Source organism: Pyrgilauda ruficollis, unplaced genomic scaffold (assembly GCF_017590135.1).
Source record: "Pyrgilauda ruficollis isolate IOZ18807 unplaced genomic scaffold, ASM1759013v1 scaffold23, whole genome shotgun sequence".
Classification (NCBI taxonomy): Eukaryota; Metazoa; Chordata; class Aves; order Passeriformes; family Passeridae; genus Pyrgilauda; species Pyrgilauda ruficollis.
Window position 1 is genome coordinate 9,290,068 of NW_024522539.1, and position 26,874 is coordinate 9,316,941.

General features: G+C 40.1%; 2 protein-coding genes across 3 annotated transcripts; one reads left to right on the top strand and one right to left on the bottom strand.

Moving 5' to 3' along the window:
* The first annotated feature begins 651 nt into the window (after window positions 1–651).
* USP8 (ubiquitin specific peptidase 8) lies at window positions 652–21,559 on the top strand. 2 transcript variants are annotated; one of them, XM_041469010.1, is made up of 20 exons: window positions 652–805; window positions 5,345–5,515; window positions 6,167–6,311; window positions 6,779–6,864; window positions 9,424–9,568; window positions 10,214–10,271; window positions 10,965–11,109; window positions 11,365–11,527; window positions 12,696–12,840; window positions 13,033–13,226; window positions 14,214–14,828; window positions 16,058–16,147; window positions 16,771–16,851; window positions 17,229–17,491; window positions 18,106–18,318; window positions 18,763–18,973; window positions 19,296–19,532; window positions 20,021–20,163; window positions 20,530–20,662; window positions 20,851–21,559. In XM_041469010.1, exons 2-20 carry the CDS (start codon window positions 5,412–5,414, stop codon window positions 21,034–21,036), a joined length of 3,357 nt encoding a protein of 1,118 aa, XP_041324944.1. In that variant the 5' UTR covers window positions 652–805; window positions 5,345–5,411; the 3' UTR covers window positions 21,037–21,559. The 2 variants fall into 2 exon arrangements, with proteins under 2 accessions (XP_041324944.1, XP_041324945.1); XM_041469011.1 differs by lacking the exon at window positions 16,058–16,147.
* USP50 (ubiquitin specific peptidase 50) lies at window positions 21,434–26,601 on the bottom strand. The gene is made up of 6 exons (XM_041469012.1): window positions 26,312–26,601; window positions 25,707–25,902; window positions 24,890–25,087; window positions 24,256–24,398; window positions 23,315–23,447; window positions 21,434–22,749 (listed from the first exon to the last, which is right to left on the bottom strand). The coding sequence occupies exons 1-6, from the start codon at window positions 26,497–26,499 to the stop codon at window positions 22,585–22,587; spliced, it is 1,023 nt and encodes a 340-aa protein (XP_041324946.1). The 5' UTR covers window positions 26,500–26,601; the 3' UTR covers window positions 21,434–22,584.
* Window positions 26,602–26,874: the final 273 nt, after the last annotated feature.

A 26,874-nucleotide genomic window follows, 5' to 3' on the forward strand; every position in this document is an offset into this window, starting at 1 on the left:
CATGGCACGACCGGCCTCTCCCCTTTTCCCAGCACGTCCACACATACCTGCCATCCCTCATACACGATGCTTGTAGTAACACAAAGTGCACAGAAAACGTTGTCATCAACAGAAAACTTGGAACGTCCCCTATCAATCCAGTTTTCTCTAAACTAAAAATGGAATATTTTTATAAAGAGAGGTGTCTCGCGTTCCCGCACCAGATTGCACGGTGCAGTGCGCCAGTTTAACGCCCCACACAAACGCTGGCATGCCCTACAGGCTGTGACAGACCCCAGAGCCCACTCTTAGTGCCTTGGGCACAGTAAGAAATCTCCCGCTCCCGAGACGAGGAGCCAGGTCCGGCGGGGCAGCAGCCCACGGAGGCTGGCAGGGCACGGCAGGCAACCGCGCGCTGCCTCGGAACGCTCTCCAGGGCCGGCGGGTGGAGTTGGGCGAGGTCACCGCGGCTCCCTCCTCTCACACCGCCCCCGGAGCCACCCCAGCTCCGAGGCAGCTCCACGGCGGCTGTGGGTCTGCGTCCCCCGCCCGCCCCAGCGCTGCCGCGCCCCACACGCTCCGCAGGACATCGGCAGGGCCTCCCGGCACCCGCGCGGCCCGAGCCGGCCCCGCGACACCGATAGGGCCGTGACAGTCCCCGCCCCCGCGGGGAGCGGAGGCCCGGCCGGAGGGAGGGAAGTAGGGAGGGAGGGACGCCGCCGAGTTCCGCCCTAGCAGCCATGGCCGCGTAGCGTCTCCTCGGCAGCCGCGCTCGGACATGGGCCTGCCCCGGGCCGGCAGGCGGAGGCTGCGAGTCCCCGCGGCGGTGAGTGCGCGGCTGGGGCGGCTCTGGGCCGGCGGGGAGCGAGGACTGCGGGGCAGGGGGACTCCGGCAGTGACGGGAGGGGCGGGCGCCCTTGGAGGGATCCCCGGGCCCAGCCCCGCCGTGCGGGGGGAGCGGCCCTCGAGGGGCTGCGGAGGACGGGGGAGCCGGTCCGGGCCGCGCGGGGAGAATCGGGCCTGGCCCGGCGGGGAGCCGGCGGTGTGACCTTGGGCAGCCCGCAGTCTCCCAGCCTTAGCCCGGCCAGGGTGAGGAGCGAGCGGGGCCGGCGGAGCCGCCGCCGAGCCCGAGAGCGGCCGGAGGAAGATGGCAGGGAAGCGGCGCTTCCCAGAGTGCCGCACTCCTGCGGCCGGCGAGCTGCGGTGTCATGGAGATTGCCACAGCCCGGCCGGGCCGCAGCGCTGCTGACCGCCCGGTTAGAAACTTGAAGGAGTTTGCTGCCTCTCTGTGTCCTCCTCGGCTTCTTATCACCTCTGCTGTTTGCCTGCGCCTTGTAAATGTTCATTTATCTAAATAACAAGTGGAACTATTTGTGGTTTTACTTAGAATAACTTTCAAACTTCCTGCAGAAAATCCAGTGTATTTAAGAAACTTTATAGTGTCTTTCTTTCCCCTCGGTAACAGTGAAACTGTTGGATGGTTGTCTGTCAGAGGGTTTTCTCACTGCGTGGAGAGTCCTTGCGAGGCTTGGCAGTGCAGGTTTCAGCAGGGTATGTCGCCCTAGAGACCTGTGATGTGTTACTGCCCTGGTGACTGTGGTAACCAGAAGCATGGAGAAAGTTTGGGTACTCTCTCTGAGCATAATGAGCTTGCCATAAGAACCCCCAATGGTTATAATCATCCTATGCACATTAGGTTACAGGACCAAGGCCTGTAGTATTAACAGTACCAGAGCCTGGAAGAGAGCTAGAGGACTCACAGAGCTAAATATGCTGATTGTGCAGTTCAAAAATTCTTGGTGTCTAGACTCAAACTGATAATCTTAACAAAACCGACTCTTGTGTACTAAGTACAGACAGTAAAACTTAATTCTGAGAAAACTGAGTAACTTAATGCTCATGAGAAATCCATTTCTCGTTTGCTCAAGTGCTAGAGAGAAAAATGAGTGAATAATACTTTATTACATACCTGAACTGGTGGTGCACATTACTTGTGTCAGTATTTCACACTGTGTTAGTGTGTGCATTGCTTGCAGTGTAACTGCTTCAGTGCATTGTTCTTTATGTAGTCATTCCACTTAAAGCTTACTCATATCCTTAGTAAAACTGGCATGATAATTAGATGTTGAAAAACCTGTTACCAACAGGTATGTTTCTCTGTCAGGGTGAAACTATCCATTCTATGTCAAATGCCTGTAATCATACAAGCATGACTTCACTTATATTTTGGGATATTGGCCTTGTTTTCAGCACTCATAGGTATGAAAAAGGAGCCAGAGATAATACTTCAGCTGGGGGTAGGAAAGGTCTCAGGTTTTGAGTTTGATCTTAATTTTTAAGATAAAAGTTGACAAACCGAAATAAGTTGTTTCTTCTTCCTCATAGGGTTGACTAATAGTAGATTTAGCTATTACAACTTCTTCAATCCATTGTGTTCATGGTTTTATGATCCAGTTTCCTCTGATGCTGACTAGTTCCAAACTGTATTTGTGCAAACTGGATTTTGCTGGATTCCTCCACTGAGACTAGTCCAGTTAGGATTTACTAATCTGTAAAAAATTGTGTTCAAAATCAGATGGCAATATTTGTCAATGAAGGAGCTCATTTGGACTCTGAAATTACAGTCTTCCCAGAGCTTGCTCAAAAATGAAGGAAATAAACCATGTTCATTTGAGTATGAGGAAAAATTAAGGTAATGCACATCTTGAAGTTTAGTAGAAGCTTAAAAAATTTTAAGGGTCCTTATGAGCTAAGACTGAGCAGTCAACAATGGTCAGTCTGTAGTAACTAAAATCCAGTTGGGGCATTTGTCATGCATAAACCTGAAAATGTTAGTTACAAATCCAAAATTAAGATTCTATATAGAAAAATGTCTTAGAAACTGCAACTGATATCTCAAATCAACTAGTGACATATGCTGTGTATATTTTGACTATGTGTGTGGTTGAGAATTTGATTTTTTTTAAAGTTTAGGAAATGTTATTCCTTATCCATTCTTACTCATTTCACTGCAGCATATTTTATGAATTGTGGTGCTGTGGGAGTCAAAGGGTAATACCTCATTCATCAGATGCTGTGGTTAGAAGCTCATGTTTTAAAAAAGGTACAGAAATTTCATTTAATCAGAAAATAAAAGTTCAGCAGTGAACTTGAATGGCAGTTTAAAGACCTGCAGTTATAACTTAGTGGCCATAGGAGAATGTGGAAAGAAAATTTTTGTTTCAGGCCAAAACTTAGAGGTGTCTTTAATTTACTAGTTCTGTATTTGTATAGATGATGTTCCAGAAGATCTGCCCTTTTCAAGGTGTGTCAGCAACACTTGAGAATTTACTGACATCATTAAATGGTTCATCTTCCACATAATCTTGAGCTTTTTTTGCTCATATGCACACAGCACTCTAATGCTATGTGCATATCTTATTCAGACTGCGTATTTAGTTACAGTATTCTGTCAGAACACTACCAAATGCTGCCACTTAAGATTAAGAAAATACTGGTTACATAACAGAGCAAACATTGAAGATATATTTGGAAAGGACTTAAAAGCTTCAAAGGAAAAGTCTATTTACAGTTCCATGGAAAAGAAAAAAAAAAAAGCCAGGTAAAGACATGCTCTGAAGGTAGAATGAGACAAGTAATACTAAAATGTTAATAAGAGTGAAGCCACTCTTTATAAGGTTGCAAAAAGTATGTCTTTGTTTTAGGCTAAAAGGCTTTTGTACTGGAAAGGTCTTCTTTGGGACAGGGAATGTCTGTGTTTTGTTTCTACTGCATGCAGTTCTAATGAATTGTCTGCCTTGTTCTCAGCTCCTAAGTATGTCCCTGAAAGTTACAATTGAATGAATGACACATCATATAGAAAAGACAATGTTTTAAGATGAGTGAGGTATGGGATATGTTTTTAATTCTCTGTATTAAAGATAGTATTTGAGGACTTCAGTACTTTATAGAATTATCTGGAAATTAGTCGTCTAAGAGGATTTTTAACAAATTTTTCAGTTTTAAAAAGCTGATACCTAGTTATCAAGGAAATTAGCAAGTACATCAACATCAAGCAGTAAGTTACTTTGCTAGATATTATTTAGTCTGACTTTGGCATACCAGACCTTAGACCAAAGGTTTGTGTTAACTTAGTGTCTTTGTTTGATAACCAGTTCCTAGACCAAAAAGTGTCAGCCTAGCAATACTCTGTGCAGTAATACTTCAAGGAGTACAACAGCTCTGAGCCTTGGGAAGGGATCCCATTCCCACCTTAGCTTCTCATTCTTGACTGCACATGCCAACTGCTGCCCTTGCACAAGCTGTGTAGCCTTTCTGCTTCTTCAGCAGGCTGAATTGGTTCAGTAAGAGGTTAGAGAAGTACCAGACCAGCATGAGAAAGAGGGAGGGAAATTGGGACTACCTCACTGAGTGGCAGTCAGCTACTGATCAGTTTGGTCAGGTGAAACTTCCCTCTGAGGTCACTGGCTGGTTTTTTTGGTCACACTTGATGCTGATCACATTGAGAGTGAAAGAGAAATGCTCTATCTTCATCTTGTCAAAAGCCATGTGGCTTTTCTCTACTAGGAAATAACTTACTTACTGATATAATTTGTCTATCTTCTAATGAGTTCCCCTTCATTCTTTCAGTATCACTCACTTTTAATGTCTCCCTTCTTGCTTGTGAGGGAGCTCAGTTCCTCCCCTGCCTCCCCCAAGGCTAAAATTGCTCACTGTGTACTAGATGCAGAGTTTTAGTTAGATTGTCTGCAGGAGACTTCATGGACTTCCCTGTCTCAGATAACATGATGTAACAGTCCCTTGTGACCAAACTGTGCTTAACTGTTTCATGGCTACCTGGAGAGCGCTTTCAAATGAAAGCCAAAGTCAGTGGCAGCAAGGAATTGAAGACCTACAGAATATCCAGGACATTTCAGTAGACTTCAGTGGTAACAGCCTTCCTGTTCTTAGCTTAACTCTTAGCAAGATATTAGATGTCTCTTTTCAGAGGGGGTAATGTGTATTTGCAGAATACAGAGGAGTCAGCTATTTTTTGATAGTATACTTGCTGGCATTTCAGTAGAATAAATGTGCTGGTTATGGTGATTTTGAACATTCATGAGTCAGCATTTCTTTTTCCTTTTTTTTTATTTTTCTGTTAGTACCGTATTGCTAGACATTCTTGATCAATTATCTGAAGTGATTTCAAATAATTCTGTCACTTTGAGAGGATTAATTTATACTGTTAATTGTTCAGACATTCTGTTTGCTAGCTCACATAAGGTGAGATAAATTAGGTAATAAACCTACACAGGTAACTATAACTACTGTACTAAAAGTAATTGGAATATAATTTGGCTCTTCCTACCCTTTTTTCCTCCTCCAGGAAAATACGGATAGAGACTTCTAAGAAGCTGTAACATCCTAGAAGGGACATAAGTAACAATATTAACATGCCTGCTGTGGCATCTGTACCTAAGGAGCTCTACCTCTCTACTTCATTGAAAGATCTCAATAAGAAGACAGAAGTAAAACCTGAAAAGACCAGTACAAAAAGGTATATATGTTATAATTGATTTTAATTAATACTTAAAATATTAGTGGTTCCAAAACAAATTTGTGGATCTAAATTTCTTTAATTATTTCTGCTAGATACAAAATCTTCAATAGTCTTATATATGGCTCTCAGCTGTCACATTGGATGTGCTTACTGCTTTCAGAAGTCACTTGGCATACTGCCAAAACATGACTTGGACAGAGCACAATGCCCATGAAAATCTGCATACTTAAAGGAAAGGCTACATAAATGCAAATCTGTAAAAATGACAGAACCTTTAGCAAGTGTCTGAATGCTTTGCCTCTAGCATTTTTAGACAATCAATCATTTAATTTTGTCTTACTATGACTTAGCTTTTCCTAGAAAGACGGTTATTCTTAGAAGGGAAGAGTACCTTTTTCCATATCTCACTATGGTATTTAATTATGGAAGACTTTAAATAAGGCTGGTAAACAAACCAGCAAAGATAAACATTATTGGTAGGAATATGATTGCAATTCATATTTAATGAAAGCTTTATATTAAGGTGGTAAAATCAAATGCTTATTATATGGGTGAAGTCTGTAAACACTTAAGATGGCGTCTTGTAATGAAAAGGTGTTTGAGGACAAGTGAACAATTATGTGTTTTACTCCTCTTCTTTGGTTTCAGTTATGTGCAGAGTGCCCTTAAGATTTTCAAGGCAGCAGAGGAAAGCAGACTAGATGGAGATGAAGAAAAAGCTTACATCCTGTATATGAAATATGTGGCTGTTTATAACCTTATTAGAAAGAGACCTGATTTTAAGCAGCAGCAGGTATAAAAGCTTTCTGACTGATCTCTTCTGCATTGCTCAAAGTGTGAGAAGTACAGAGAATTACACTAATGCACATTCAAAGGATCACACTGATAATAAGTAAACTGTCTCACTTTTGGTGCTATTTTTTCTTTCTTGTTTTTTGACAAGTCTGGTGTTAATTTTTTTACAGTTTTCTTTTTATGTATGAACTATACAAATTGCCAGATCTGTGAATATTTTTTCATGAAAAGGTATTCTTGTAATTTTTACCAGTCAGGCTCTTTTGGTGAAGTTGCCTTGTCTAGCCTTTATTTATTAGTGCTATGAAACAAAACTCATGTTTGAATGGAAAATATTTTGATTCAAACCATTTGGGGTTTTTTGGCATTAATATCATAATATCAACTCTCCATACATTAGTGACTCTTGACATGCATAGAATTGTTAAACTGTATATTTATATGATGTGATGCTTGTCATTTTAGGATTATTTTCATTCCATTTTGGGACCTACAAATTTAAAAAAAGCTCTTGATGAAGCTGAAATATTGTCAGACAGCCTTAAACTCAGGTATGTAGTATAGTTGATTGCTAAGACATAGTTCTTTATACCTTGAGCCTGTATCTGTGCCAAGTGCAGATTTTCATGCTATTTAGTAGTAAGCAATTGCACTTGAGTAAACCATAGGTACCTGCAACTCTTGAGAGCTTAAATTTATTCCCTGAAGTCTTTTACTAGAGATAATTCTTCACTGCGACATGCTCCAATAACTTGTCATTTTGTACACTGTCTGCTAATTCCTGGTAACTTTGGTTTGTTGACAGTGTCTCCTAGTTTTGTTAATTGACTAATAAAAAGAAACCACAAGGTCTGAAGTACATATACAGGAGAGATGATCAAGAGCAATTTCCTCCTCAACCTTTTAATCATAAGGTTATCTGAGTCTAAATATCTTAATGAACATTCCTAATAATCAGATAGGCTAAAAAGTCCCCCTAGTCTGGTAGTTTACACTAAGAAATGCCAGGTTTTGATTCATTAGCCACACCTTTCCTCTGCCACTCGCAGATATGTGTATGGAATGCACAGTTCTGCCAGTATCTAAATGAGCAGATGCTAATGGGCTTTTGGGTACCTGATTGACAGCTGTCAAGTTACATCTTTGTGCCATAAGCCATGAAACTGTATTAGTAAGAAGTTGTAAGGTAGGGTCTATCTTTAGGTGATATTTAGCACAGTAGTTCTTATTTCCAGCCTTCTCTGCTTCTTGCATCCTTAGCCACTCTCTCACTCTTTTATCTCTCTCTGCAGCTGGGCACATTTCCTTTCACAAGTGTCATGTCCCACCCCACCCTCCTCCCAAGTATTCTTGTGAAAGTGTATTGTATGCCCTCCAAAGTGCTAAATCTATAAAGTTAGTTTAGGTGAACTGTGAGTGTAGTTACTTGTATGTGAAGAGTGATTTCATAAAGATCTCATGACACTGTGTATGGAACAATCTTTAGATTTTCTTTGTTTAGATGAGTCTTACTATTAAACACAGCTACAAATTTACTCTAAGAGTAAACATCGATAGAATCAGAGAAACCCAAAATGTAGAGACTTGTTTAAATAACGTATGTCTGTTTATGAAAGGAACAGTTTTGAAGTTGACGCAGTAACTTCTAACTACTCTGGCAAAATGTGTAAATATTTAAAGGTAACAGAAATGAAACATGACTCCTGTGTAACTACAGAAGTAGTTTCAAGGAAATTATTTGTATAATTTCTTCCCCAGGCGGCAGGCCAGCAAATAGTTTGAATGTTAATTGTTAACTAAAAGTAGAGCTGCTGAAACTTGTATAGGGGCAGGAATGCTTACTTGAATGACTTACTACATGCTTCAGAAGTATATATAGGAAATTGATGGGTAAATATTTCATACTGACCAAATTAAACTAAAATCTAAAATATGCCTTAGTGTCATTAACTCCAAGCAGGAACAAAATGCTCAGTTCTAACTTACCTGTGCCAAATCAAGAAGCCTGTTTAAAAATAACATTACAGACTTGCTGCCTCCTTCCTCTTAGTGGCAATTAGTGCATTAGACTTGGAGGTGGAATTTGAATGAATGATCTAGGTTATTAACACAGTACTTTTGAACTGAAGTACAGCTGTATTGTCATTGTTATTTTAACCCTCATTATGCAACAGCTGGTTAAAATGAGCACTTACTAACACATTCTGAGTTCATGTTTTACTTCTTGGTTCAGTCATCCAAATAGTTAGGTAGGTCAGACATTCCTTTTTTTGTTTTATGATACTAGTAACCCTTAAACTTCTCAGTTGTATTAAATGTAAGTGAATACTATTGAACAATGGTGTGACTGTACAAACCTCCAGTGGGTGATCTGAAAACTGTAGTTTGGAGATCACTGGCTTACAATGCCATGATTGTCCTTCCAGTGGTGAAAGACTGGGAGCATAATTTTCAAATCTGAGGCTTTATGAAAAAACCAGCTATATGCAAGACCTCCTCCCCCAAAACTCCCGAGTGCACACAGTTCTTGCATTGGCTTCCCTGTAGGCCCAGTGTTTGAAATAAGCACCAGGCACACAGGTGAGCACTTCATGGAGTCAACTTACATTCTGAAGGTGATTACTGTACAAGTAGTTCTGATCCAACTTCTCAGAAAAGGCAAATTTAGATATCTGAGCTAACTTACTCTTCACTGGCTCCATTGCAAAATAAAATAAAGTACCTGGGATGACTGTTGTAATATATTTGAGTTTACTTTTAAGTCACCAGTACCTGCCGTTTTCTGTGGAAAGTGAAAAACATTCAGAGATACCATAGCTAAGCATGACCCCAGGTTTGAAGAAAAAAATAGCTTTACAATAAGTGGCTGTGTAATAGGACTCAAACCAAGATTTAACAATAAGAAAACCCAAAAGTGGGAGAAATAAGACCACATAGTTAGGAAGCAAAATGGAGTTTGTTGGAATACAAAAACTGGCAATACTTAAACTTTTTAAAATTCTAAATTGTTCTTTTAAAGTTTTTGACTGAAGACTTAGTCATTTTGATAGTAATAATCCAAGATTAGCCAAAACCACAATATTGAAAAAGGCACTTTTTTCCCCCAATAGATATGAGGAAGCTGAAGTTCGGAAAAAACTTGAAGAGAGGGACAGACAAGAGCTGCAGAAAAAGCAAGAACCAAAAGATGATGGAAAGAGCTCAGCCAAAAACTCCTCAGAAAGTGCTGTGGATTCCAAAGGAAAAAGCCAAAGGGTAAGTGAAGATGTTTACAAACTCTAATTCGATCTGAATGTATAGTTTCAACGTAGAATTTGGTCTCTACTAGTAGCTGTTTCCAGTTCAGAATCAAGGTGGGGTTTTTTGAATTAATGTACACTCTCCGTAACCCTTCTTTGACCTTTCCTTGGAATATGTGAAGTCCTAGCAGCCTCCAAGTCTTGTATAAGATAGACTGAGCTTTATGGTTAAGTCAAATTCTGTTTTATGCCAAAATTAATGCAAGAAACCCAAGGTAATGGTGACAAACTGATATTAAGGGTGACTTATATAAAGGGTAATGTCTCCATTTTAGGGGAGGTTTACTTTTTAGCAGTGGTGTGGAAACAATTAACACTTAATTCTCAACAAATACTTAAAGAATTTCTTCTGTTAGATGGTGGTGTCCTAGGTTGTATTACCTCTCTAACTGTTTTCTGTCTAGGCAGGGCAGCAGCCTCAATTGAGTACATTTGAGTACATTTGTCAGCACATCTTCAGAAGCAGCTCCCTTGTGCTCTGTTTGTTCCTGTGGCTTAACTTTCTGACAAGTTTCCTTCAGGCTCTGTGAGAGTCATTGTCTGTTGGCCGCCTTAGTTCTCAGTATTATATGCTAAACTTTTTTTTTTTCCCCTTCTACAGATTAATGGTGAGACAAAGCATTCACTGGAAAGAAAAGATCAGTCTGATAGCCTGAGTGGTAAGCAATGCAATGCTCACACAAATGTGAAAAAGATTTCTGTATGACTGTGCACTAATCACCTCACAGCTGCAGTCCTTCTCAGGAGTTACTTCACAGTTAAAATATTCTGATGAAATTCTAGTATCCTGCATTTCAGTTACAACAAATCAGTAATTCATTAAACTCTGTATTAAAGCCTTCATTACTTCTCATAAACCTAGAGATCTGTAGTTAGTTTTTCAACTGTTCAGTAATGGAAGATGAACTAGTCTTGAAGTGGTCAGGTTAGAAAGAAAAACTGCTCTACTGCTGAATAGGCAAGGATGAAATATGACAGCTTACTCAGTTAAATACTAAATTTTTCCATTGTCCTTACAACGTTCTGGTAGAGTTTTTAAGAGGAATATCTGCAGCTTGTAGTTCACAAATGCTTGTAAATATGGCTTGATTTAAATGAGACCACAATATGTTAAACTTGTTTGTCACTGAAATATTCAGTATTGTCTAATCTAACAGATCAGATGCTGATCACTACAGCAGTGGGAGCAAAAGGTCCACACTGTAATGTCTCACCTCCATGACTTTGTGGGACTTCTTAGTTCTGTTTCATCTGTTTGCAGTCTTGATTGCACCAGTCAGATACCATAGCCATTCATAGCTATCTTCATTTATAATGTAGCTTCTTACATGTAATTGCTTCTCTCTTTCAAGGAGCAGTCACACCTGAGAGACTGTTTGCAATGATGTCAGACAAAAATATTGAATTGCTTATAATGGATGCTCGAAAATCAAAGGATTATCAGGAATCCTGTATTCCAAAATCCATCAGCGTCCCAGAAGAAGCTATCCATCCTGGGTAAGACATGATGTTAAATGAGAGTGAAATGTTTAGTTTTCTAAAAAAGTACATGCTTTTAAAGCTTGTACACCTAGTGTCAGAATCCCTGCTGTGTACCAGTGGGTGAGATGTATCTGCTCTATTCTTGCATGTACTGATTTCAACACAATGTATATTTATTTTATCCAAGCACGTAAACATCTATGGATGATAATTTGTTGGACAAAATGTTACTTGTACGTGAATCTTTAAATGCATGTTAATACATTTCAGAGATACTGCTTATCTGATTGAAGCTAGACTCCCAGAGGATTCCAGGGATTCATGGAAGAGGAGAGGACAGTTCCATTATGTTATACTGCTAGACTGGTTTAGTTCTGCTGAAGACTTAAAGCTGGGAACAACTCTACAGAGCCTGAAAGATGCACTTTTTAAGGTTGGCAAATTTCATCGTTTAATTAATTAATTCATCTTAGCAAATAAGGCCTTGAAGCACTTGAATTTACAAAGTATATGGAGGCTTTAATGACACTTGGTTGAGTTTTCAAAGCCTGCTTGTTTTGATAGCAGAAGTGTAGTTTGAAGTTTCACACTGTACTCTAGTAGAGGACAGTATAATTTATTAAACAAGTAAATGGCGGAATGATTCCACTCCCTTCCTTAACAAGCAGCTCATCAACTTAGACTTCTTTGCTGACAGAGTTATTTGGGAAAGTACTTTCAGTCCTGTTTCCCAGGAACAGTCACCTTCTGTGACTATATTAACAACAGTAATTCCTTATCCCTGGAAACTGTTTGGCCACCTACTTTGCAGTCCTATCAGCCAGGTACTTCCTGCAGTGGAGGGGCTGCAATGAAGGAGGCTCCAGAAATATTTCCAGCTCAGTTAAATTTTCTGCATTTTTGAATATAACTTTTAGGTAAACATTAATTTAAATTTGAGTTTGATCAGTGCAGGAAGCTTATAGACTCCACAGTGAGCAGATGCCCAACATTTTTGAGTCAAACTCTCTGTGGCTGTGTTGTCCCTCCTCTGTACAGTGGTGGCTCTTGTGAAAGACTGCCAATCTTTCTGTTACCTTGACATTCAGGACTGGGGTTCAGAGATAGTTCAACAGTTCTCCTTCTTAGTTGTTTTACAGACTGTTCTCTAGACTGTGTCTTGTTCATGTACTAGTACTGAGGACATCAGGAGGAGGGCAGTCTGAACCTTGAACTCTCAAGGGGTTTCAGAAAGTCAGTGTTAGGCTTTCTAAATCACAAATCCCTCAGCAAACATACCAAATAAGAAACTGAAGCAAATACTGTAATAAAAATACTTTTGTGCGTGGAGGATTGTTATGTGAAGTGGCAGTAAGTGGTTCTTTCTCTACTGGAAATATTCACACCCTGTTGTAGGCAGAGCCAGGAACCCAGCTGTGCTGGGCATTCTCCAAACACAGAGAGGATCCCTATTTTTGCAACCTCTAATTCTTGTTTAAAAATCTCAAAAAACAATCTCTCAATTTAATGACTAGGCACAGGAATTTAAACAACACTATTAAGCTGTAAAAGTTTACTTTCTATTTTTAAATCAATTAACTTCAAACTTTTTTTCCATACAGTGGGAAAGCAAAACCATCCTGCAGAATGAACCTTTAATTCTAGAGGGAGGTTATGAAAACTGGCTCCTTTGTTTTCCTCAGTATACAACAAATGCTAGAGTAACTCCACCCCAGCACGGCAGGACTGAAGCAGTGACTGTTTCTTGTAAGTATAAAGGATAACACCTCACCAAGCATTTATACTTACTGGATGAGTTTTTCATTCATTCAGGTGTTTTTAGGAAAGTCTTGTTCTAGCTAAAAACTAAATTTTTGGTTGGAATGGGGGGTTGATTTTGCTTTTATGGTTTTGTTTTGAGAATTCTCTTATGGTTCCCTCCTGTCCCCCCTCCTGCAGTGGATTTTACATATCCATCTCTGGAGGAGCCAGCTCCTCTGCCACCTGTTGTTGCTGAAAATGAAGAAATGGGAGATAATTTGGAAGAGAGACTAAAATCACTTAACAGACCAAACATACAGGATGCTGCTGTTCCAAAATCTGACAGTTCCTTTGTAGTTAATCCCATGTCAGTTACAAGAAGTATCCCCGAGGTAAGCTTTTTGACCTGTTCCATTTTTTCAGTTAGTATATGGTTAATGTGTTAGAGTCCCACCACACCCAGAACTCTAAATCCACAAGTAAACATACTCAATACATTTGTTTAAGCCTTGTACACGAGTATATTGGTACAGAGACTCTTGGTGGTCTGTGAAGCTGTGGTAACTGATCTACAGAATTATATGAAACTAAATACACTCAACAGAATAGCAGAACTTTTCATAAATGTTTTTACATGAGCACGTGAGAAATTCAAGGTCAGCAATTGATCACTAATTCAGAAAGTTTATAAGTAACCTTTCTACTTAAAGCACATAGGATGAAGTACAGAGAGGACAGTTAAGCCATGGTTTAGCTTGGCTCTTCCACAGGTCTGATTTCCAGCCACTGTATCTTCATTCAAATAATAACATCAGGTGTTTTGTCACTCTGGGCCCAGTAGTGAAAGTATAGGAATTTGTTTCTTTCTTTCATGTGAATAAAACTTTATAAAAACACCTTTGTAGAGTTCTTACACTAAAATAATCCTTTCCTTAGGAGACAAGGCTAAAAGCTCTTCACTTTCAACCCTCTAGATGCAGCCTTTAATACAGATTTCATTCAAGAGATCCTGTACTGTAAAATTTAGAGACCTTATTTCTGTTTGTCCCTGAACAAGATGAACTTTTATTTCTTCAGAACATTCACTCCTGCATCCAAAACTACCTACTAGCAACAGCTGAGCATAAGCCATTCTTAAATACCCCTTCCCATTAAACATGTGCTTTGTCACATGATTGATAGAGCCAAGCCCAAATTAGGCTGCCTGATTGCCCTAAAATGTTCACCTTTAATGAAATTGAAAGATATCTCTCTCTCTCTCTGTCAGAAGTCAACTTGATATAATCTTTCTTCTCTTACAAATCTCACTTAGGAAGAGCTCAAATAGTAATAGCTGTAGTGAGTTGTTCTACACTCTGTGTTCTGCACCTGTGTTACAGGTGGATCGTTCTAAAAAGCCTTCACTAAAAATCCTTGGTGACAACAGAGCAAAAGCTCCAAGTACAATCAGTGACAGCCAGTCTGGTGAGAGTGGAAGAATTGTTCCAGACCGCTCCACAAAGCCCGTGCATGATGGAAGGAGCACTCTGACAGAAGAAGAGAAAAGTCGGATCCATGCGGAAACTGCTGCTTTGTTAGAGAAAAACAGACGGGAAAAGGAACTGCGGGAGAGGCTGCAACAGGAACGGAAAGAGAGGCTCAAGAGAGAAAAAGAAGAACAAGAACGAAAAGAAAAAGAACAAGAACAAAAGGCAAAAGAAGAACAGAAGGAAAAGGAACACAAAGAAAAGCTACAGCAATCAAAAGAGGACAAAGAGCAGGAGAGGGATGAACAAATAAAAAGAGAAGAGGAGGAAAAGGAACAAGAAAGAGCACACAGGGAAGCAGTAGAAGCAAAAAAGCAAAATAAAAATGAACCAGAAAGTATTGGTGCAAAAAGGATTGAGATAGACAAAACATCCATGGAAGAAAGAGAAAAGGGAACTCGAACACCAGAAACACAGAAACGGGCACTGGGTGATGCATCTCAGACCTTTGTGACTGTTCCAGGCAAGGTTAGTGAAAAAGAAAATCATCATCAAATGTGAAGTAGCTATGCACTAAAATAATGCTGAATAGTCTAGTCTTAATCTAGCAATTTAAAATACATTATTGGATGTTTACTTACCACATTTTACATAGAAGTAGAGGAGAGAGTCAAAACCAAGACACAAATAGATTTTTTTTTTCCCAAGACAAGCTTGTTTATTTCTTGTAGGTGGGCAGCATAAAATCCCCACGGGATAATAAAACTTCCCACTCACATGCAGCTAGAAGGGATGGTGGTTCATAGACTGCAACCCTCTGTTTCAAAAATAAAAGCCTGGTGGTATTTAATCTCTTGTACCAGCTTGGTACTGTATGTGGTGTTAAGGACACACTGGTGTCGTAAGGAACCCTTCAGTGCCCTCAGGTGTAGAAACATTCACAGAACAGGATGTTGTTACCTGGCACCTGTTAGGAAGCAAAGCAACATCCTCATCTAGGATTTTTGCTGCAAACAGTCCAGTTCCAAACCTTGGGGGGAAGGGAGGAGAGTCACAGTTCTTTCTTTCCTCATTCTTGAAAAAAATTGCAAAAATTTCTCAATGTACAAATCATCTGGTTATAAAACAGGAGCCACTTGCAAAGCTAACAATGGAACAGATGTCTTTAAAACCACTTCTCAAGAACTTGCATTAGGATATTTTTCTCTGCTTTTGTAATTGCAGTTGTGATTTGATTATATTCTGATGCTTGTTTAATCCAAATGCACAAGAAAGCAAAAATAAATCTTCCTGTGCAAATTTAGCACAGTCATTCATGAGCTTTTGACTGGCAGAGCAACTTCACATAATCCCAAAATGATGGCCTGTGATCAACCAAATTCATGTTGGCTTCACAGTTTGCCTTTTCCATGGAGAGGTTTGACCAGTGAGGAGTGAAAGGGAAAAAAGCCTAAAGTTTAACAACCAGTTAGAAACCCCACAACTTTTAGGGTGGAAAGTAGCGTAGGTGGAATTTCTGTACTTTATTTCTGAGCTGTTGAAACTACAGAACAAACTGTAATACAACACTTGAGTTTCAAAAACTATTCCAGTGAATTGCCTATAGTATGTGGAAGGAATAAAAATTACCTGCTTTAACCACTTTGTTGTGGTACATGCATTTAACTACCAAAAATTAAAGTATAACTCTGCTTTATCAACATTCTTTACTGACATGCCAGATGAAAATTGAAGCCTTCTTTCAAAATCTTTTGCAGCAAATGGGGGTTAAAGGACAACCAGACAGTGAAGCTCAAAAGCCAGGACCCCTTAGAGAGGATTCTGAACAAGATACTGAAAGACTTAAAGTAAATACAAATGTATTGTATGTAGCAAAAATAATCAAGCACAGATGCTTTATGATTATTATATTATGTTAAACTCCATTTCATTTCAATTTTTAGAGTCATCATTTTAAAAAAAGACTATGCCATGTTCACAGTGTTTTTTTTCCATTTGTCATATTCATATCAAAAATGCTTGAAACTTCCATTGGAAGTCTTGATGTATTTCTGGTGGCACTAACAAGCATTCTCCATGCATTTGTCATCTCATGCATACACCTTCAAGTGCTACTTGAAGAGGGAAAAAAGCTTAGCCTTATGTGTTTAACAGAAGCATATACTCCTACTATTTCCTGATTCTTCAGGAAAAAAATTGAGTTTTGTGACTTTCATGAGACTAAATGGTTGGTTTGTTTTTTAGTTTTTTTTGGAATGTGTCAGCAAATGTTTTGTTTAGATTCCAATGTTTTTGTTTAGATTGAGCAATAGAAAATACTAAATTACCATTACAATACATTTTATTTCTATCTATAATCAAGGATTTATTGTACTGTTTGCACTGAATCATGTAACTCCATAGAGAAGTCACAGGCAGCTTGTTCTGCACAGGTAACTGTACATACCTTACTTTTCTCTTTGTTTATTAGTCCCAGCGGGAGCCATTAATGAGAGCACGAAGTGAGGAAATGGGAAGGATAGTCCCAGGGCTGCCTGCAGGTTGGGTAAAGGTAACTCCTCTCCTGAAATGAAAATCAAACTGTTTTGTGTAGTTTTGTCCTGTATTTCAGTTGTGTCTTCTAAGTTAGATCTTGTTTCATTTTTTTTACTCCCCTTTAACTTCCACACAGTTACTTTGTGAATTTTAATATTATTTGTAATGAAACTAGGACAGTTTATCTGCTGTTCCTGGTTTTTTGCTGTTTAATAGGCATTTTGGTGAAAGTTCCCCTTCTACTAAATTTAATCCATTGAATGTTAAGGCCAGTCACAACTTAATATCCCAATGTCTGAAAAACTCATGCTGTTCTTACAGTAATTTATTAATAGGTAAGTTAATGATGGATTTTCACTTGGGTTTGAAACTACTGGGTTTTTTTCCCCCCAGTTCCTGGATGACATCACTGGAACCTATCGTTACTATCACTCACCAACAAACACTGTTCAGATGTACCCACCAGAAATGGCTCCTCCAGCCACTCCTCCATCAACCCCTCCCACTCGGAAGGCCAAGCCCAAGGCGACGGCTGAGCGGGAGAGAGAGCACTCCAAGCTCAAGCGCTCCTACTCATCCCCAGATATAACCCAAGCCATTCAGGAGGAAGACAAGAAAAGAATTCCTGTGACTCCTGCAGTCAATCGTGACAATAAGTATGTTTGTTTGATAAGTTAGATCACAACTCAGGCAGTATGACAGCACAGAGGACTTTCTTTGTGTTTAACCAACTGAAATTCATTACTGTTTTCTAAGTGGGTTTGAAAGGATGCAAGAGTAATAGGGTAAAATTTCATTGCTAGAAGTTCAATGTATAGAGCAAGTTCTCTTTGTGAAATCAATATAATAGTTATGTATTAGCAGGAGTTTCAGAGGTCAAAGTCTGTTAATTGGATGATAGTTTCTTTTTTAAGTTCTGTTATTTGTATTAACATACTAAAAGACTATCTTCTGACAGTTTGTGAAATGCAAGTTTTCAGATTTTAAAATGTATTAAACAGCTAATTCTTCATCTGTGAATTGAAGAAATAAAGGGAAAAAAATATATAAATCTCACAACTGATGGTGCCTAAAACTCAGCCTCATTACAGGCCAGTGTACATGGATTTCTCACTGTTGCATTGGCTGGTTTTGAATACCGTAAATGATGGTATTTGGTGCCAGGATGGTCCAATCCCTGTGGATAGTGGGGTGAAGTGTGGTGTCTGTTGATTTGTGTGAACAACTTTGTCAAATCTAAGACTCCTAAAAAATAATTTCTTGCTTATAGACCTGCCTGTTACACTAAAGCAGAAATTTCCAGGCTCTCTGCATCGCAGATTCGAAATCTTAATCCTGTGTTTGGGGGATCGGGACCAGCTCTGACAGGCCTTCGTAATCTAGGGAACACTTGCTACATGAATTCCATATTACAGTGTCTGTGCAATGCACCTCACCTGGCTGAGTACTTCAACAGAAACTTGTATCAAGCTGATATTAACAGGTAACAATCTCTCATCTGCCTTTATACAATTCAAGATCACTTAGTGGGGCTGTTTGTTTTTTTAAGTAGGAGGCAAATGGTAACTTTTAGGCACCTTGACATTTTCAAAATTCATGTGTGTCACTAAATAGATTTTACTGGACTGTGATAATTAAATTATGGTCACAACATGCATAAAATACATGTGTACTAGAGTCTCTTAAAACCAAACTGAATAATTAAATCGTTCACAAAACATGCTGAAAACAGCTGTACCTTCCATCTGGAATGTGATACCAAATTACAGGGCTGACAAAGATGAAAATTTAACTCAGTCTAAGAGCCAGTTTTCCTTGGTCTAAAGAAATTATTTTAAAATTGGGATCATGTTTTGAATTAAAAAGATTAATATTAAAACCCAGTTATTTGAATGGCTCAGATTTTTTTTTGTTTCTTACTTTATAGGTCAAATTTCCTGGGGCATAAAGGTGAAGTGGCTGAAGAGTTTGGTGTAATAATGAAAGCTTTATGGGCAGGACAGTATAAATATATCAGTCCAAAAGACTTCAAAATTACAATTGGGAAGATTAATGACCAATTTGCAGGATATAGCCAACAGGACTCCCAAGAATTGCTTCTCTTTCTAATGGATGGCTTGCATGAGGACCTAAATAAAGTAAGCAATACACTTAAGTTATATATCTATCAGAAGATCAAGAGAATTGTTTAATACTTTCTTATTCCATAAGATTATGTTACTGCAGCCTGGTACAGAAAGATATACGATTATTCAGAATTAAAGTAGGAAGTCAGTGTGAAACAGTATAAGGTAGTGGAGGGAGTCACAGAAGAAGCCTCACTAGACAAGAACTGGCTGGCTACACTGCCATGTTTAAATATTCTTGTGAATATTCAGTCATATGCTTGCCTATAGGTAAGACTTCTTACTTACATATATGTTAATGTATTGCTGTGGTATTTAAACTTCTGCTATCCAGGCTGACAACAGGAAAAGATACAAGGAAGAAAATAACGATCACCTGGATGACTCGAGTGCAGCAGAAATAGCCTGGCACAAGCACAAGCAGCTCAATGAGTCCATCATTGTGGCACTGTTCCAAGGCCAGTTCAAATCCACCGTGCAGTGTCTGACGTGTCACAAGAGGTCCCGAACCTTCGAGGCTTTCATGTATCTGTCACTACCACTTGCATCCTCCAGCAAATGCACTCTGCAGGTATGGGGAGCTGGAGAGAAAACATTCCTCTGGCACTTCATTGTGATGCTGCTTCTGCTCACCCTCTGCTTGAGGGGGTTGGTCAGCATTTGCTTAATTTGCATTGACCTGAAACATGAACAGATCTGAATCTGTATTTTTTTTTTAATTCTTTTAAAGTTTAAAGAAATAGGTTATCCCTTAAAAGTTTTAAATTAGAAGCAGGATGGAAATACTGAAGCTGCAATAGCAGTATGTATACTACTTGCTTTGGTAGGTCACAATGTAAATATCCTGTGTTTTTAAACAAAATATTTTCTGTATATTTTGAAGGATGCTAATTAATATCTGCAGTAAAACTTGCTTCCACACATAGATTTAAGTCACTTTTCCTCAGTGAAATGTAGGATGCAGATAACTGATGCAGGTTAACAACCAAATGGGAAACAAACATTTTTGTTATACTTGCATAAACGCCTATCATTCACAATCTCTGCATCTTGTTTTAGGAATGCCTTAGATTGTTCTCCAAAGAAGAAAAGCTCACTGATAACAATAGATTTTACTGTAGCCATTGCAAAACTCGAAGGGACTCTTTGAAAAAAATAGAAATTTGGAAATTACCACCTGTGCTTCTTGTGCACTTGAAACGGTAAGGAAATGGTGATTGGTGGATATTAATTAGGATGGAATGACCAGGCTTTGATGGAACTGGATTGTTCCATGCCAGTAGCTGAGCATTTTTACTTAGAGAATGTCACAGATACATTACCATTGTAATGTTGCAAGAATTTGATTTTCATCTGATGCTTCTTTTGTAATGCTGTAATTCCCAAGGCACTTCCACAAGTGACCTCTTGTTATTTTTGCTAAGGAACACATGAGCAAACGTTTACAGAACTGGGGGCTTTAGTTGAGATCACATCCTGGTTAAAAACAGGGAAAACTAACATGCTTAATACAGTGGAATAGCTTGTGAAAAGCCTGTAACTTTTCATGATGCTTTTTAATTCTCTAGATTTTCCTATGATGGAAGATGGAAACAAAAGCTTCAAACTTCAGTAGATTTTCCACTGGAAACTCTTGACCTCTCTCAGTATGTTATTGGTCCAAAGACTTCCTTGAAGAGATACAATCTGTTCTCAGTATCGGTGAGTAACCATGTCACATTTCAAAATCCAGCTGCACTTTATGCCAGGACTCAGGGTGGCCTGTGGGATTCAGCCAGGCTGCGTTGTAGTTGCAGACAAAGTTGTATTCTAAAAAATGTTCTAGATTTCCCTCACCAGGGAAGAAATGGCAGCTTTGAAGGCCACTAACCCTTGCCTTACATTCACAGAATCATTACGGTGGGCTGGACGGGGGGCACTACACGGCCTACTGCAAAAATGCTTCAAAACAGCGCTGGTTTAAGTTTGATGACCATGAAGTGTCCGAGATCTCGGCGTCCTCGGTGAAGTCCTCAGCTGCTTACATTCTCTTTTATACTTCCTATGAACAGCGAGCACTAGATATGGCCACGTAAAGGAATGTGGCTTAAGGAAACTGGTTTTCTTTCTTCAAGAGCAAAGTAGGCCTGGGAATGCACATAAATATGCAGAAGTACAGCAGACATAGTGACTGGGGGAGTGGGAGGAGCAGGGTGTCTGCCAGCAGGCTCGCTCGGGCCGTAGCAGTGCTTAACAATCAGAGACCGATGGGCAACGCTTGTGGTCATACTGCCATCTGTGAAACCATTTACAAGCATACTTGCATTACTGTTTATTTAAAAAAGAACTATATTTTTAGTCTGCTCCAAAATTAAATTCTAGCTTAGTCATCTGAAATCTATTAACAAGTAGTTTAAAATGTCTTAAAATCCCAAGGCATATCTTGGTTTATTTTTTTCTTTCACTGTTAATGGCCTTTTCACATTTCTAACCTTAAGCTTGACTCTACTGTGAATACTCTAGAACGATGTAAACAGTTAGGAATGTAAGTGTACATATTGATTGCATACTTGCACATCAGAATTATGTATATAATAAAATGTTGTCCTTTTTGTGAGACTCTAAAACTCAGAGGATTGCATTTATTTGCCAGCTCTAAGTAATTGCAACACTACTTAATAAAAAAGCAGAGCTGTATTATTTTTTCTGCTAGCTTTTGTCAATATTTGTGCACTTCAGAGTTATTCTAAACAAGATTTTCCTTTTTAATTTTTTAATCTAAATTTTCATGTACACATGCATTTAAAAACCTTAATGAAGAAATTATTTAAAAATATATCCTGTTAAATGTATGTTTGGGTTTGGTTTTTCATTCTCAGCTTGTTATGTAATGATCAAAATTGTACATAATAACAGTCTGACTCATACACAGTTTAAAGGGTGTCCAGATAAAAATATTGTTTTGCATAGAGCTGATTAGTTTAAAAACTTCTTTTAGTTGCATCTTACATATTTCTCTGCTCTGAATTAGGGTTAGTTTTCTGATAAGGTTGCCATTGAAAAGTCTTACATTCTGAGCTTTTACCTGTGTGTGTCTGTCTTGCTGATGGAATTAAGACCAATATTGATTGTTTTCCAGAAACTTGCAAGCTGCAAACAAGTTTGAAGTGCTCGAGAAACAAAAATTACATCAGTAGAGCAATGCCTTTTTCTTTCTTCTGTATCAATGGTCACTCCATCCTCTCTTCTGTAGCACAGTCTGGTCTGGTTGTGTGCTTTCACTTTGATATCCTTCTGTTAGTTCCTGAAAGGCAGCTTAGAACAACCTGCTATACTTAACCAGCAGAAAAACAAGAATTTCCAGGTAAGTGCATCTGTGTGCTCAACATCCATGTTGTTTTGAGGGGTGCAAGAAGGTTGTCATGGAAAACAACTGCGGCCCTTGTGCACATGGAGCAGATGCACATTCCTTCATGGCTTAGGGGCTGTAACTGTCCTTTCTAGGAATCACTTCCTGAAAGACCACAACAGCTGATCAGTGGTGCACATGCTCTAGTTTATTGATGAAACATGAGTTGGTTAATGCTGCTGGTGAATTCTAGGTGCTGCCCTACTCAGTGTTCATTTCCAAGACTAACAGGGTGTCAGTAGCCTTGGGAGATGTAGAAGAGGAGGTAGGCTGTGTCAGCCTGCACTGCAGAGTCTGGGATCTTGGTGACCTGGGCATCATCAAAGCTGTACCAGTGTTTGGTGACTGAGTGCTTGCAGAAGGCCGTGTAGTGGCCATAATCCAGATCTCCAGCATGGTTCTGCAACAAACAACACAGTCTGTTAAAACCAGACTCCTGTTCTGTCTCCTTACAGGCAAAGCTAGGAACTGGCAATTGTTTTATGTATGCATTTGGAAAAGATGGCACAGAGGGTTCTAGCCCCTTTTGGCCTAGAGCAGGGAATGTTAATTCAAATAAATTCTTGCCAACACAGTAAATGGATGATGATCATGCTTATTTATTTTGCAATCCTACTATTAGCCCTGATACAGGTCACTATAAGAGGACCCCACTTGTTGTGAGCCACGTCCTTTTTTAAAAACTGGATTCATACTGGATCAGCCTGCGAGTTTACTCTGAAGAGGCATTATGTGCCAGGAGTGCATTCTTTTAAAAATGGGATGTTGGGGAAGAAGGAGAAGTAATGTCTCTGTCCTTCAGTTACATACTGTTACTGGGTTATGTCCGTGGCTGGTAGAACAAAGCGTACAACAAAACACGCATTAAATTATAAATCATTATGTATGAAGTTCAAACTAACACAGGCTTAATCTGCTCCACAAGGCAGGGCATTCCCAATAAAAGCAGGAAGGGCAAAGCTTACCACTACAGCACACAAGCTGTACTCTGTATTGTTGTGACACGATGTGGAGATGTAGGGAGAGAGATCCAGATCACTGAACGGATAGCAGACGGTGGTTGAGAGTTTCCTTCTGTTCTTGTCCTGCCAGGCAAACCTAAAATGAATTTTTGAATGATTTTAAATGACCCTCAGCTTCTGTTTGTGTTGTGGTCATTGCTTAACTGACTTTGCTAGGAGGAGGGAAAACCAACAACTGACTACCCAGCATTTGAAAGAAAGATATCTGTTAATGTTGTGTATTGCAGTAAACTGACAGAAAATGCTCTAAACCCACATGACATGTCCAGCAGGAAAAGCAGAGCTCTTGCTTCCTGGTCCTTCAGTCAAAGCCTGAAGTCCTATCTTTCCATCACTCTCTCTGTGTCCTAAACATTTTGGAGTGGACTGCAGTGCCAGTGTCAGCTCTTCTCTCATGCCAGACTCCATCCCTCTTCCCTCTGTAACTTCGAGTACATCACCGCAGTTTTAAACATTTACAGCGTGGCCAAGAGCTGTAGCTGGGGACCACATGTCTTTGAGAATGTTGGAAAAGCAGATGCTGAATGGAAAATTAAATAAGAACTTCAAATAACATAGTTCTGGGAAGCCAAATCATCCCAGAGTAGTTTTCTTTATAGGTGGAAAGTTAAGAAGAAAAATTCTTTAGAATAAATTCAGCATCTGGCTATGTGTGGCTAGTGCAATCTGTTAACCCAGGTGCTCCTTTGCTGATGCACCACTCTGTTTAGGCCTGATTTAGTAAAGGGATAAACAAAACCAGAGTGTCTCAGCTGCAGTAATGACAAGCAAAACAGTGTCAGTCCTGCTCTTGGAACCCAAGCCACAGGCTCTCTCAGTTGCCGCAAGAACTGATTCACAGGGATCATACAGGGACTGTCTGTCCTACCCCACTTAGACTATACCTCTTTAGATGAAAAATGATGATCTGTGGTGCCTTGGTTATGGAGGCCTTTACTGTTGCATCTTGGTTGCTTCCACACCAGTAGCAGTGGATTTGGTTGTTCCGAGTCAGTGTGTCTGGCTGAAAAAAGCATTCCAGGCAGTCCTGTCAAAGGAAGAAAAACAAACATCACTTGATTGAACAGATCTCCCTCCACCCATGAAGGTGCTAAGCATGAATTTGCTAAGAGATGAATTTGCTCCTCCTAAGTGTGATGCAGCAAGGCTGACATTACAAATTCAAAAGACAAAGCAGCCAGCATTGGCTTCCATTCTCCCCGCCAAGGTGGGAAATACTTGGATGACTGGGAGAAACCTGAAATACTTGGATGATTGGAAGAAGCCTTCACGGCTGCTATTGAATGATCTTAATATCCTTCATCCCCTGGCAACTCGTGAGCATTGCTCCTGTAACCTTCACAACCTCCATGGTTCTGAGACCAGTAAAGACACCCCTCTTCTTTGGGGAGCAGATCCAAGACTATCCATTAGTGCCCAGGAGGCCAAAGTAACTAAACCCCTGCCTGTTTCCAATAAAGTCTAAGCCTCTACTCCCACATGAAGCAGCAGCCAGCAGGAATGTGCTGGCTGTTGTACCTGCAGAGAGCACACTCTGGTGGAAGGGATGGGCAGGGAGAGGACGGTGAAGCTCTCGGGTCTGTCAGTGAGGGCTTTGCATGTCAGACACCTGATAGCATAACTGAGCTGTCCCTCAAATAACTGTGTTATAATAGATGTGCCACTGCTACTCCTTGTGCTTGCTCCCGCAGTAGGGCTCTGTCTTTCTTGGCTTGGCTATACAGAAGGAAAAAAAATGACAAAATGTAGATAAGCAATTGTTTTGAGAAGTGCCTTCACTGGGTTTTAATGGGCGCTGCCCACTCCCTGGGTTGATCAGTTGTTAGTCTTGCCACAGAACATGGCTCTAAAATGCTGTTACTTTACTTGATGGGTCATACATGTAGAGTAAGATTAATTCCTTTTCTGAGAGAAGAGTAACAAAACTACAACAATTCAGACATTTGATAGCATTAATTGCTTGAAAAGCTCTTTTTCAGTGGCTCTGGAAGGGAGAAAGATGTCATGGGGGCATGGCAGATGTGAAGTTTTCAGGCAGATGAGAAAGTGGAAGAACATCAGCTGTGGAAGAAGAAAGGAGATGAAGAGGTTAGGACAGTGAAGCTACACCAGCATTGTCATTTAGATAGGGCTGAAATTTGATGGAGCATTAGACAAGAAGCAAATTAATAATTGTGTGTAAATGGGTCTGAAATAAAGGTAGAAAAGGAAAGTTATTAGTGGCCCCATCATAGAGTTCAGAAGAGGATGACAGGTAATTGTTACATGGAATGCTAAGTCACAAAATGCAGAGGAAACAGCTGTAGTTCCCAAAATACCACAGCTGGGCTCTCACCTGCTTGAAAGCCTCGTGGAGGTCATCCAGAACACAGATGAGGAATTCTTGTGCATCATGCTGAGTCCTCCTGCTAAAAGCTGGGTACCGCTTCCCAAAGACAGAATGAAAAGCCTCAGGAGAAACATAGTCAAACTCTCCAAGCCACATGTCAGACACCAGACAGCCAAAGGCAGTCGCAGACTCTCCAACCTCCCTTGGAAAAAAGGGGAGAGTTTCAGGTAATGTATGAAAAAATAGTGTCTGCCTTCAAATGGGAGCACAATACAGAAACTCAGAAAACAGATGCTGGTACAGTACAGCTCTGGCAGCTGTCACTTGGCTTGAGGGACTCTGCAGATCCCAGAAAGTGGTAGGAATCATCATCAAGACAACAGTTACAGGTATTCCCATCAATATGAGAAGAAAAGTATCATGCGGAAGGACCAGCAAGGAAACAAGCTGAGCTCTCAAAGGAGAAAGAAACCCAGCTGGTGGCCAGTCTGACTGGAACTGCCTGGGGGAAGCTGGCAGGTGCCTTGGACATTCTCATGGCAACACATATCCTTTGGCAGGAAAACAGTGCCGAGCAGAAAGCTCTCAGTACTGCGAGCAAACCGACTCACTCGTGCAGGGCTGTGTTCCACTTCCCCGAGAGGAAATACTGCGCGAGCGGGGTCAGGCTGCACAGGCACTGCAGCACCGCGTTCATGTAGCACGTGTTCTCCAGGTTCTGCAGCCCCGTGAGCCCTGGGTGCAGGCTGCTCATATCCTCCAGCTCTTCCTTGGGGGAGTACCTCCACTTCCATGCCATCCTTCCACCTACTACAAGAAAAATCCACAACAGTGGAAATCTAAAATGCTACGGTTTTTTCTTTAAAAATTACATTCACATTTATTTTCACCAGGTTTTATTGTGGTGAAGACTCTTCATCTTCTCCACTAAGCTCTTTCCAACATGGTAAGATGCATCATTATGAGGTATTATTTAAACACCTGAAGTTTTAGAGTTATTCCTAGAATTCCATTCAGTCTTTTGCTCCATACACAATTATTCAAAAACTACATCCATTTGTGGATAGCTGTCTTTTGGGCAAAATGCTAAACAGTGCATATTACATTAAGTTTTATTTCCTTGGGTACAGTACTCACCTGTTTTCTAAATCCATAGGTTGCAGTCCAGACGCTA